We start from the raw sequence: 12,546 nt of genomic DNA, 5'->3' as shown, positions 1-12,546 counted from the left end.
AAAGAAAAAAAAATTGAAGGTCTCTTGTAAAAAGATTGAAAAAGTCAGAAGTGCCCTGGCCGGGGACCCGGGTTCGATTCCGGGCCAGGGCACACAGGAGAAGCGCCCATTTGCTTCTCCACACCCGCCCCCTTCCTCTCTGTCTCTCTCTTCCCTTCCCGCAGCCAAGGCTCCATTGGAGCAAAGATGACCCGGGCGCTGGGGATGGCTCCTTGGCCGCTGCCCCAGGCGCTAGAGTGGCTCTGGTCGCCACAGAGCTACGCCCCAGAGGGGCAGAGCATCGCCCCCTGGTGGGCAGAGCTTCGCCCCTGGTGGGCGTGCCGGGTGGATCCCGGTCGGGCGCATGCGGGAGTCTGTCTGACTGTCTCTCCCCGTTTCCAGCTTCAGAAAAATACAACAAACAAACAAACAACAAAAAAAAAACAACAAAAAAGTCAGAAGTTCTGCCAACAGAAAGCTCCCGGTTTGCAGGGCGTCCGTCGGGGGGGGGGGGGGGCGCCAAGCGACCAGCCCCTGTGGATGAGACTGGGCTGTGCCGTCCTCCGTCCCACTGTCACCATCTCTTTTCAGGCCCACATCTGCATGGTACCACCTGTCTGGTCACAGGTGGGCCTCTAGGCTCTGGAATCCCGGACCCCTCGCTTAGCCCCTCCCCCAGCTTTCCTCCCCAGGTAGTCGCAGTGAGAGTCTGAATGGAGAAGAACTGACGTGAGCAGCGCAGTCCAGGCAAGGAGAGCAGCGGGAACGGAGGCCCTGAGACTGGCCCTGCACCCGAAGGTTCTGTGGCCGGAAGGGATGTGGCCAGGCCCAGAGAGCTGGAGGAGGGGAGAGGTGGCCACTGGGGGGCTGTGACTGTGAGGGAGGGGCGAGAGCGCCCCAACCCTGCCATCCCCCCAGTGCCCCAACCCTGCCATCACCCCAGTGCCCCAACCCTGCCATCCCCCCAGGGCTGCCCACTGGCCAAATCTACTCTCAGTGGGAGGGCCAGGGAGCCTCGGGGTGCTGCTGCATGCGGGGCGGGGTCCAGCGCCAGGTGAGAAGCAGACGGGAGGGGCAGATAAAACAAAAGAACCAGCAGCTCCATTCCTGCCTCAGAATCCCCAGCCTTGTCAGGCAGGGACCCTGCGTCACCCCACCATCTCCTCAGAACTCTTCTTGGCCTGTCCCCACCTGATACTTCACCCAAGACCAGAATTTCAAGGGCGTGGAGCCCGCTCGCCTCTCCCCACTCAACAAGCCTGCGCTCTGTGAAGTCTGGTCCCCGCCTGAATCTCTTCCCTCTGCTGACAGCCACCCTCCAGAGGTTGCTGCCTCGAGGCCCCTCTGTCCCCTCCCCTCTCTGAAGGTCTCCTCCCCACTGTCCCCCAGGAGCCTCACCTTCCTCCTGCCCTGTGCCAGGCAGAGTCCCCACAGCCTGTCCCCGCCGGGACGTTGAGCGATGCAGTCACACACAGGACTCAGTCCGCCACGTTCAGAGTGTCCCGGGTCAGTTAGGCGTATCCCTCCCCTGCCCCACACCTGTGAGTCAGGAGCAAGATGTGCTCAAGTGGACCGCCCACTACTCTGTGAGAATAAAACCTAAGCCACTTGATAGGAGCCTTAATATCTGCGTTTATTTTAGAGTAAAAAAAAAAAAAAGAAAATTTCCACTCTTTTTTTTTTTTTTTTTTTGTATTTTTCTGAAGCTGGAAACGGGGAGAGACAGTCAGACAGACTCCCGCATGCGCCTGACCGGGATCCACCCGGCACACCCACCAGGGGCTACGATCTGCCCACCAGGGGGCGATGCTCTGCCGCGACCAGAGCCACTCTAGCGCCTGGGGCAGAGGCCAAGGAGCCATCCCCAGCGCCCGGGCCATCTTTGCTCCAATGGAGCCTTGGCTGCGGGAGGGGAAGAGAGAGACAGAGAGGAAGGGGGGGTGGGTGGAGAAGCAAATGGGTGCTTCTCCTATGTGCCCTGGCCGGGAATCAAACCCCGGTCCCCCGCACACCAGGCCGACGCTCTACCGCTGAGCCAACCGGCCAGGGCCTGCCTGCCTTTTTCAAGGGCAGCTGATGGGCTGGGAACCAGACCCTCAGAGGAAGGGGTCCAGTTCCACTCGAGGCCTCTGCCAACACGAGGTGGCCCTGGGCGAGAGGGGGGGTGAGCAGGCCTGCATCCGGGGCTGGTGCACCCTCCGCCAAACTGCTTAGGGGCCGGAAGGAGAGAGGGGAGAGGTGGTTGGTGGTGTGTCTCAAGGGCAGGGCCTGCCTGGGCCTGTGTACCCAAAAAGAGAAGGGAACAGAAAGAACAAGAAAGACAGACCCTGGCCCTGGCCGGTTGGCTCAGTGGTAGAGCGTCGGCCTGGCGTGCGGGGGACCTGGGTTCGATTCCCGGCCAGGGCACATAGGAGAAGCGCCCATTTGCTTCTCCACCCCCCCTCCTTCCTCTCTGTCTCTCTCTTCCCCTCCTGCAGCCAAGGCTCCATTGGAGCAAAGATGGCCCGGGCGCTGGGGATGGCTCCTTGGCCTCTGCCCCAGGCGCTAGAGTGGCTCTGGTCGCAGCAGAGCGACGCCCCCTGGTGGGCAGAGCATCGCCCCTGGTGAGCGTGCCGGGTGGATGGATCCCGGTCGGGCGCATGCGGGGAGTCTGTCTGACTGTCTCTCCCCGTTTCCAGCTTCAGAAAAATACCAAAAAAAAAAAAAAAAGAAAGACAGACCCGGCCCTGGCCGGTTGGCTCAGTGGTAGAGCGTCAGCCTGGCGTGCAGAAGTCCCAGGTTCGATTCCCGGCCAGGGCACACAGGAGAAGCGCCCATCTGCTTCTCCACCCCCCCTCCTTCCTCTCTGTCTCTCTCTTCCCCTCCCGCAGCCAAGGCTCCATTGGAGCAAAGATGGCCCGGGCGCTGGGAATGGCTCTGTGGCCTCTGCCTCAGGCGCTAGAATGGCTCTGGTCGCGACAGAGCGACGCCTCGGATGGGCAGAGCATCGCCCCTGGTGGGCGTGCCGGGTGGATCCCGGTCGGGCGTGTGCGGGTGTCTGTCTGACTGTCTCCCCATTTCCAGCTTCAGAAAAGTACAAAAAAAAAAAAAGACCCAACCTGGACCCTGACACTTAGCCCAGCCAGCGAGTGACTGGCCTGTTAGCAGTTCTTTTCCCTGGAGTGTGCTGGGAAGGGGCTGGCAGAGGGAGCTGGGTTGGGGCAGGGGGGTGGGGGAGAGTGGCAGCCCCTCCCAGGCACAGAGCTAGCCTCAGTTTGAGCTCCTCCTACACGATGACACCTGGGCCGATCTGGAGGTGGGGACAGCAGTGAAGGACGAAGGGCCTGGAGGAGGGAAAGTCCCAAGTGTGTGGTACAGACTGAGAGCCACGGGTCAGGAGGAAAGCAGAGGGGAAGAGAGGTCCCTATGCTTTCATTGGGACGGGTGACATTTCAGCCACGCCTGAAGGGCAGCTGGAGACTGGCATGCAGTGGGGCGGGGGTGACCTGGCTTGAACAAGAGCCGGCAGGTGGGGTGTGTGAGGCAAGTCTGGGAGGCCGGGGTCATCTCATGGCTGGAGCCTCACAGCTCTGGTCCTGTGGACCTGGACACCATTGTGAAGGATGCTGCCCGTCACCTTTCCAGAGGAAGCTCTCCCTGCCCCTTGCAGGTGTCCGCACCTGCCCAGGCCTGGAGTCCATCCCAGCCTCCTTTCCGGCAGCGCAGAGCAGGCTGGGAGAGCGTGGCCGCCGGGGGCTGGGGATTGTCAGAGCACAAAGGGGGCACAGGCAGAGAGGACAGAAGCGTCCACCAAAGAGGGACAGAGGGTCAAGTCCAGGCCCCCAGGCCCCTGCAGTGAAGCGGAGAGAAGCAGGCAGGAGCAAGGTGTGGACCACAGACAGCGGAGGGGATATGACAGATTGTCTCCTTGACCAAATTTTAGTCTGAGCCTTATCTCAATTAGGCCCCCATGCTTGGGCTTCTGTGTCTGTCTTTGCAGCACCCAGTTTTAGCAAAAATCCTGTCGAGTTGGTTCAGCCAGAATCCCCACCCTGAATATCTGATCACCTTTCATATTTGACCCAAGTCCTCACCCCACCATCCCCCAGATGGTGACTGATCGTCTCAGCCTGCCTTCAGCAAGAATCCTGTCGGGTCTGTTTCACCACAACCCCCCCCCCCGTTTCTCTCCTCTTAGTAATTTTCCATCCACCGCCCCCCTCCACACACACACCCTGCTCCTTAGCTGCAAATCCCCATTTGTCCTTACCAAATTCAGAATTGAGCCCGTTTCTATCCTGAGGTCTTTCTTCCTATTGCATTATTAGGTCCCGAATAAAATGTTTTTACCGCCTTTAACTACTGTCTAGTTCTGGACCTCTTTTTTTTTTTTTTTTTTTTTTTTTTTTATTTTTCTGAAGCTGGAAATGGGGAGAGACAGTCAGACAGACTCCCGCATGCGCTGGACCAGGATCCACCCAGCATGCCCACCAGGGGGCGATGCTCTGCCCCTCCGGGGCGTCACTCTGTTGCGACTAGAGCCACTCCAGCGCCTGGGGCAGAGGCCAAGGAGCCATCCCCAGCGCCCGGGCCATCTTTGCTCCAATAGAGCCTCAGCTGCGGGAGGGGAAGAGAGAGACAGAGAGGAAGGAGAGGGGGAGGGGTGGAGAAGCAGATGGGCGCCTCTCCTGTGTGCCCTGGCCCGGAATCGAACCCGGGACTTCTGCACGCCAGGCCGACGCTCTACCACTGAGCCAACCGGCCAGGGCTTGGACCTCTTTAACGATGGCACTTCTGCTCTTTCCCCAAGCTGGGCACAGGGGGGCTGGGTGGGGACACTAGTCATCACCCCTTCTGTGCCAGGTTCTTTGCCAGCCCCCTACCCCATGTGAGAGCTCAGGAGGAGCCCAGGAGAGCTTCCTGTAGGAGGAGACAGCTGAAAGCAGAGTGGAGTGAACTCTGTCCAGCTAGCAGAGCAGTCCCTGAAGGCAGCGCACACCTGCAGGTGGTCTGTGTGTCTGTGTGTGTGTGTGGGGGCGATGGACCCCCAACAGAGATGTCCTGGACCTCAGAGCCCTACATGCACCCTGAGGCCTCGCCTCCCACATCCCTGTGTCCCTGCTGCTGAGCCACAGGAAGGCTGACCCGGAGAATGGGCTTCCTGACAACGACTGGGTGGGCTGACAGTCTCCTCACCCCCGGCCCCCACCACCTCCACCAGGGAGGGCACAGAAGGAACTAGGCAAATGGCCAGTGAACTCTTACTTCATGAACACATTTTCATATGCCTCCACAAACTGTTGATAGATACCTAACAGTGACCTGGAAGTTGTCTGAACTGGATGGGATTGATTCAAAGCTTGTCCTCAGGAGATGCCAAAAGTGGCCTCCTCAAGCAACTACCCTCCCGTCCCCACCTCTCCCACGAGGGTCTCCCAGAGCAAGCCCATCCCCAGCCAAGGGTCTCAAGCTAGAAAGAAGGGGCTGGGTAAGGAGCACCGGGTGGTATGAACCTGTGTACTAAGTTCCCGTCTTCTGGAGCAACCAGGACAACGTTCCACAGGAACAAGCAGCACCCCAATCTTCACAGGTGAAAACAGGACAGGACAGTGTGTTTCTTCATTTAAGTTTATTTTTCATCTTTTTTGTTTCTCACTTACCAACACATTTGTAAAACGTGTAGCGGGTTGTGTCAGTAACGGAGAAGCAGGGAGGAAAGAGACGGGCAGGCCTAGCCGGCCGCGCCGCGCACCCGGGAGGCCAGGAGCAGGACGCACTGGAGGGCAGAGGGGTGGGGCATCGTCCTCCACCCTCCACCCGCCTGCCTTCCCACGGCGTCGGCCACCCCCAGATGATTGTGCAAATACAAAGAGCATTTCTGATGTCTGCATTGCTTGTTCCCAGCGTTCTCCCCGTGACGCTCCTACACAGCCCCGCCCAGGAGAACCCTGCCCCCGGGGGGTCTCCAGGGCACAACCCCGTAGTCTCAGTTGCTGGGCAAACACCTGAGAAACCTAGGGCTGGAGGGTGGCAGGGAATGTCCCAAAGCGGGGATATCCCAAGGCTCCTTTCCGCGATGATCACTCCCTTGGGCCTGGGACAGTACTCCCAGAGTGCCACGGGCTTCTATTCTATTCAAGAGGACGTGGGAACACCGCAGCAGCAGTCTCCATCCAAGCCTGCCTCCCATGCTTGTCAAGGCCCCGGGTGACCCTGGGGGGAAAGTTTTACCTTCCACCCAGAGCAGGACTTCCTGGCATTTGCACATTGACCCAGCGGACTCTCTGATCCCGTGTTTATTATGAACACAAACATTTCAATCACGAGTATAGTCACCCTGAAGAATTGTCAGTCGAGAAAGTATTTTCAGGGCAAATGCCATTGAGGACAGTTTAATGACTGACTGATCAGTTTTCTACATAGTGCAGATGCGTCGCCTCTTCCCCCATTTTTCCTTGAAATAATTCTCAGCAGGATCAAATCCTCTTCCTGTGCATTTGTTTTATCAGGTCTATTTGGTTCCCTGGTTAGCGTTTGATCCTTCCGCAATGTCACCAACTGTCCCATCTGTCATTGGAAGTTTTCTCGGGTGGCCCTCATTTCTAGCGAGTCCAGTTTGCCCCGGGGAGGCGCTCCAGCGGACTTCTCACCAAAGTGGTACCCAGTAACGAGTGTGTACCATGTGCTGTTTGTACGGATGTGCAACATCTGGGCTGCTTCGGGCCACACCGGGTTTTCTCTGGCAGAGTGTTTCTGAGGGTGAACGTCCCACGCCGCCAGTGACGGAAGTCTATATTCCAAGAGAGGATTCCAGGATGTCTGAAAAGATCACAGAGCCGGGTCAAGACTTCCCCGCAGGCGCAGTGCCTACCAAATCAGAGGAGCCGGTCCCCTGCTTGTCACGGAGCCTGCTCGGGGCGTGGCGGCCCAGCCGAGGCCGCGCGCGTGCCGCGGAGCAGACCCAGGCCCCGGGAGCGGCCAGCCCCGTGCAGCTGGCGCTCGTGGCGGCGGATCTGCACCTTGTGGCGGAAGCGCTCGCCGCAGTCCTCGCAGACGAAGGGCCGCTCGCCCGAGTGCGTGCGCCGATGGCGCAGCAGGTTGGACGAGACGCTGAAGCGCTTGCCGCAGTCCCCGCAGGCGTAGGGCCGCTCGCCCGTGTGCGTGCGCTGGTGCTGCACGAGCGCCGAGCTCTCGCTGAAGCGCTTGGAGCAGTAGGAGCAGGCGTAGGGCTTCTCCCCCGTGTGGATGCGCTGGTGCGTCACCAGGTTCGAGTGCTGCGAGAAACCCTTGCCGCACTCGCCGCAGCGGTGTGGCCGCTCGCCCGTGTGCGTGGCCTGGTGCCGCACCAGGTCGGTGCTGCGGCTGAAGCCCTTGCCGCACTCCCCGCAGATGGTCGGCCGGTCCCGCGCGCGCCGCCGCCGCCGCTGCCGGGCTGGCGTCAGGGCCGCGCTGCCGGCGGGGCCTGAAATGGGCACCACCGCTGGCGGGGCCACGGCCGGCAGTACCATGAGCTCCTGCAGCACCACGTAGCCCGGGGGGGCCACCATGACCGCGGCTGCAGCCCCTGGGCCCGCGGTGCCGCCGGCCCCCGCGGCGGGTACCAGCTCCAGCTGCAGCTCCGGCTGCACAGGGGTCAGCTCCAGCTGGACCTCCTGCTGCTGGGCCCCCAGCTCCACTGGGGTCAGTTCCAGCTGGACCTCCTGCTGCTGCTCCAGCTGCTGCTGCTGCTGCTCCAGCTGCTGCTGCTGCTGCTCCAGCTGCTGCTCCAGCTGCTGCAGCTGCTCCTGCAGTTTAAGCTGCAACTGCCGCTGTTCCTGTTGTCTCTCCAGCTCCTGCTGCCGCTCGAGCTCCTGCCGCTGCTGTTCTAGTTCCTGCTCCGAGCTCAGGTCCACTGGCATGAGCTCCAGCTCCACCTCCTCCTCCTCTTCCTCCGGCTCCAGTGGCTGGGGCTGCAGCTGCTGGTGGTGTACCTGTTCTTGCTGCTGCTGCAACAGCTGCTGCTGCAACTGTTGTTGATGCAACAGCTGCTGTTGGAACTGCTGTTGCTGCTGCTGCAACAGCTGCTGCTGTAACTGTTCTTGCTGCTGTTGTAACTGTTGCTGCTCCTGTAACTGTTTTTGCTCCTGCTGCTCCTGTTGTTCCCGCTGTTGCTGCTGCTGTAACTGGGCCTGCTGTAACAGTTGCTGCTGTTGTAACTGGGCCTGCTGTAACAGTTCCTGCTGTTGTAACAGTTTCTGCTGTTGTAACAGTTCCTGCTGTTGCAGCTGCTGTGGTTGCAGCTGTTCCTGCTGTTGCTCTTGCACTTGCTGTGCCTGTAACTCTCCCTTCTGTTGCATGGTCTGCAGCTGCAGCTTCGGTTGCTCATGTTGCACAGATTGGGGTTCTTCCCGGACTTCCTGCTGTTGCTCTTGCACTGGCTGTTCTTGCACTTGTTGCATTAGTGGCAGTCTTGGTTTCAGCTGCTGATGTTGCCAGGGTTGCTGTTTTTCTTGTAGTTCCTGCTGTTGTCGAGGCAGCTGTTCTTGTCCATCTTGCTGCTGCTGCAGTTCTGGCTGATGTCCTGGGAGCTGGTCTTGTGGCTGCTGCTGCTGCCGCTGTTCCTGCTGTGGCCGTTGTTGCGGCTCTGGCTGCTGTTCGCGCTGCTGCAGTTGTGCCTCCTGCTCTCCTGGCTGGGTGTCCTCAGCGCTCTCCCTGGCTCCCTGGGGCGCCGAGATTGCTGGCCGTGGGGGGCTGCTGCTCCTCTCCTGAGCCTCTTCTTCCTGACTGTCACTCCCGCCGCTGCCACCTGGAGAGGACATGGCCGAAAGCCAGGAGAGAAAGATCTACAGGCGGCTCTCCCGTCTGGCCCTCAGGACCCCCATGCACAGCCGCTCTAGGAGACACGACTGAGCTCTCAGGAGGGACCCGAAAACACGGGTCAACAGACAAGGGCAGAATGGCACAAACGGAAATGCCCAGAGGTGTGGGGTTGGCTTAGAAATGTGCCCAAGAGACTGCTGCTGCTCATGTCACTCTGGACCCCAGCTCCCTGACCCCTTCTCTGGGCTGTCCCCAACATATGCTTAGAACTTAGCAGTGACACCAGCATGGGCCAGGGCTCCCCCAAAACCATTTCCTGAGAAGTCCCTTTTGCCTAGTCACCATCCAGTGGGAATCAGTGGACCAGACATTCCAAGCTACATAGCCCGTGCTACACTCTGACCTCAGTTAGGCTCACACCTTAAAATAAATGAAACTTGCTTCCTCTGTCAATAAGAAAGAATTTCTGTAGAGCTGCCTGGACATGTTACCACAAGTGGTTTCTACAAGTCACCCAAGTTTCAGAGAGAACACGGGGTTTCCAGTGGGAAGCCCTCAGTTCAGAGGACTCGACTCTGTCCTCCACCCTCCCAGTTAGCATCTGTCCTACCTCCTGAGGCTCGGAGCCCGCCTTGTCTATAAAATAGCTGATCAGTAACCACCCTGCTAGCTTCCTGAGCAAAGCGGCCCTGGCACATCCCTTAGAACCTGGTAGATCAGGGGTCCCCAAACTTTTTACACAGGGGGGCCAGTTCACTGTCCCTCAGGCCGTTGGAGGGCCACCACATACAGTGCTCCTCTCACTGACCACCAATGAAAGAGGTGCTCCTTCTGGAAGTGCGGCGGGGGCCGGATAAATGGCCTCAGGGGGGGCCGCATGGGGCCCACGCCGTAGTTTGGGGATGCCTGTTAGATGCTGGAAGAGTCCCTCTTCCTGTGGGTGAGAAATTAGTTTTCAAACTAACAAACAGTTTGGAAATGCCAAGATACAACTAGTTCCGTCTGAAACAGCCTGAAGACGGGACGTGCTGGAGATGGCTATTTTGGAATGGAAAGAACTAACTCAAAGTCCCATGTCAACATGTCCACCGGCCACTTTCTTGACCTCTGGGAACCTGAGTTTCTCCGTCTACAAGGGACAAACCCTTCCTGGGGACCCTGAGAACTGGAGAGGATACATGCACAGTCCCAGCCTGGTGCAGGCCCAGAGGAAGCCCCGCTAACGGGAGCCACTCTGTTGCTAAGTGTCACCGTCTGCACAGCCTCCACAGGCAGTATCTCTCCTGGAGAGTCACTACTGGGTTAGCAGAAACACCAAGAGGCCTTCTCCACCACCAGGTCTGATGTCAACATCGGTTCTCCCTACAGCATCGTATTTTCAATTTTGCAATGAAAAGCAGAGGTCTGGCTTGTAAAATTTTGCTCTCTGATTCCTTTTCCAGGGATATATTGATTTCAAAAAATCAAGGGACATTGGACCTGGCTGGTTGGCTCAGCGGTAGAGCGTCGGCCTGGTGTGCGGGGGACCCAGGTTCGTTTCCCGGCCAGGGCACATAGGAGAAGCGCCCATTTGCTTCTCCATCCCCCCCCGCCCCCCCCTCCTTGCTCCTTCCTCTCTGTCTCTCTCTTCCTCTCCCGCAGCCAAGGCTCCATTGGAGCAAAGATGGCCCGGGCGCTGGGGATGGCTCCTTGGCCTCTGCCCCAGGCGCTAGAGTGGCTCTGGTCCCGGCAGAGCGACGCCCCAGAGGGGCAGAGCATCGCCCCCTGGTGGGCAGAGCGTTGCCCCTGGTGGGCGTGCTGGGTGGATCCCGGTCGAGCGCATGCGGGAGTCTGTCTGACTGTCTCTCCCCGTTTCCAGCTTCAGAAAAATACAAAAAATAAAAATAAAAATCAAGGGACATCTACATGGAAATAATTTCCTTTTAGAAAATGATTCCTAATAATTAAGGAGTCTGCACTTCCAAACAGCGAGCTGCGCGCCCCCCATCCGTCCCCTCGCTCCACCACGGCCGGCCTGGGGCTGTGCCAAAGGGTCGTCGCTGGGGGCCTGAGGACTGTCTCCTAGTTCTGGAAGTCAGAGGCCCCCCAGCCCCTCACCTGAGAGGGTGTCAGGCCCTGGGCCCCCATCTTCAAGACACCGGAGCTCCAGCACATAGGTCTCAGTCGCCGGCCCCAGCTCCATCCTGGCGGTCAGACCAAGATTCCAGGGAGCCGGCTGTGCTGAGAGGAAGGAAGATGGGAGTGGTGCTGTGAGCCCCCAGCCCCTGGCACTGACTGCCAGGGGACCCCCAAATCTGCCTCAGACCCCCCCCAAGAGCAGGCAGCTACAGCCCTGTCAGAAAGGAGAGCGGAGCCGTCCACAGCTGGGAAAGGGAGGAGTGCGCGCACCCTGGAGGCCCAGTTCCCAGGCTCCGTCCCGGCACAGAGACAGGCTGTCTCCTGACTTTCTGCAGGGCCCCCATTCAGCCCCATGCCAAAGGGCAGTGGCTGCAGCTCGTTCTCTCTGAGAAGACTGGGGGGAAATGAGACCCTCGCTAGATGTCCTCCCCGATGGACATCTGGGAAGTCTGCAGAAAAAAAGACGTGTCCATCTCAGGTTCCCCTGCCCTGTTCAAAGCACCGACAAGGCCGTTCACTCTGGTCTCCTGCCTCCCAGACTGGGGGGATCATCTCGCCTTCCCGGGCCAACAGCAAGCCAGGCCACCATGTGTGTGCCGGTGCCAGCTCAGCTCTGTGGGAAGGCAGGCTTCCAGAGCACGACACCCCCTGTAACACACCAGCTGCTGGCCTGGCCCAGTGCCCAGGCGCTCTGAGGTCTGGAGGGCTCCCAGCCTGTCCGTGTGTGCCCCGGCCTCCGCAGAGGTGTCCCCACGTCCGGTCCTCCCTCTCCTCCGAACAGGAGGACTCCGGGTCCCTCTCTAACCTTTTAGAACCCAGTTCGGAACCTCGTAAGGGAAGCATCCAGGGTTTGCCCAGCTCTCCTCCCACTGGGCCTCACCTGGTCCAGCATTCCCTCCTTCTCACCGCAGCCTCTGCACTAGGGGAGTGTGGTCAGCGGGGACTGGACGGGGAAGGCCAGAGCCTTCAGCCAGCTCCTTCTTGAAGCGTCTCCATCCAGAAGGCACCAGGCAGGCGCTGGGCCACCCGGGCGCCTTTCTGGGCACTCGGGAGGGTCGGCCGCTGTCAGGGCTGCCGAGGTCGCCCTAGGCCAAAGAAGGGACAGAGCTGAATTCGCGAGCAGAAGTTGGGGCCGAGAGGAGATAGAGCCCCAATCCAGCGCCCGGCTCAGAGCTGGCCCGGCGGGATCAGCGCGCGCGCCACGGGCTCCGAGGATGGCCAGGCTGGGTAGCCCGGGCTGAGGCCAGCAGGGGCTGGGCGACACCGCTCTCGGCTCAGTCCGGAGAAGTCTGGGTCTGGCTGGGGTCCGCCGGCGGCCACAGGTGCCTGGAGCCCGTGGGCCTCGGGCGGGGGGCGGGCGGCGCGGCCGGGCGGGGGTCCCCGTTCGCTCGCTCGCCCGCCCGCCCGAGCGTGCATCCGGCCAGCCTGCGTTGGGGCGGGCAGTGGCCGGGCCGGGGCGGGGGCGGCGGGGGCCGGCACAGGAAGTACCCCCGGCATCCGCATCCTGTCCCCCGCCCGCCGCCTGCGCGCCCCCCGCGCCCCTGCGCCCGGGCCCCCGCCGCCGCCGCCGCCACTCTAGGCAGCCGCGAGCTCGGTGGGCTTAACCCTTCTCGGCCCGGCCGCTCCCCCGCGGCGCGGGGCGCCAGGCAGGGTACCTGTGGTACGGGGAGC

General features: G+C 60.4%; 2 protein-coding genes across 4 annotated transcripts in view; one reads left to right on the top strand and one right to left on the bottom strand.

Annotated features, from left to right (window-relative positions):
* LOC136376350 (zinc finger protein 1 homolog) overlaps positions 1 to 12,546 on the top strand; it is a 172,870-nt gene that overhangs the window by 107,918 nt on the left and 52,406 nt on the right. The window lies entirely within an intron of this gene.
* On the bottom strand, positions 5,579 to 12,346 carry ZNF853 (zinc finger protein 853). 3 transcript variants are annotated; one of them, XM_066342936.1, is made up of 4 exons: positions 11,756 to 12,346; positions 10,855 to 10,972; positions 8,160 to 8,743; positions 5,579 to 8,126 (listed from the first exon to the last, which is right to left on the bottom strand). In XM_066342936.1, exons 1-4 carry the CDS (start codon positions 11,765 to 11,767, stop codon positions 6,858 to 6,860), a joined length of 1,983 nt encoding a protein of 660 aa, XP_066199033.1. In that variant the 5' UTR covers positions 11,768 to 12,346; the 3' UTR covers positions 5,579 to 6,857. The 3 variants fall into 3 exon arrangements, with proteins under 3 accessions (XP_066199033.1, XP_066199035.1, XP_066199032.1); XM_066342938.1 differs by having other exon boundaries at positions 5,579 to 8,743; positions 10,855 to 10,977; XM_066342935.1 differs by having other exon boundaries at positions 5,579 to 8,743.

The sequence above is a fragment of the Saccopteryx leptura genome, chromosome 6, assembly GCF_036850995.1.
Source record: "Saccopteryx leptura isolate mSacLep1 chromosome 6, mSacLep1_pri_phased_curated, whole genome shotgun sequence".
NCBI lineage: Eukaryota > Metazoa > Chordata > Mammalia > Chiroptera > Emballonuridae > Saccopteryx > Saccopteryx leptura.
The sequence above is the reverse complement of the archived record's forward strand: the minus strand, read 5'-3'. Positions and strand labels throughout refer to the sequence as shown.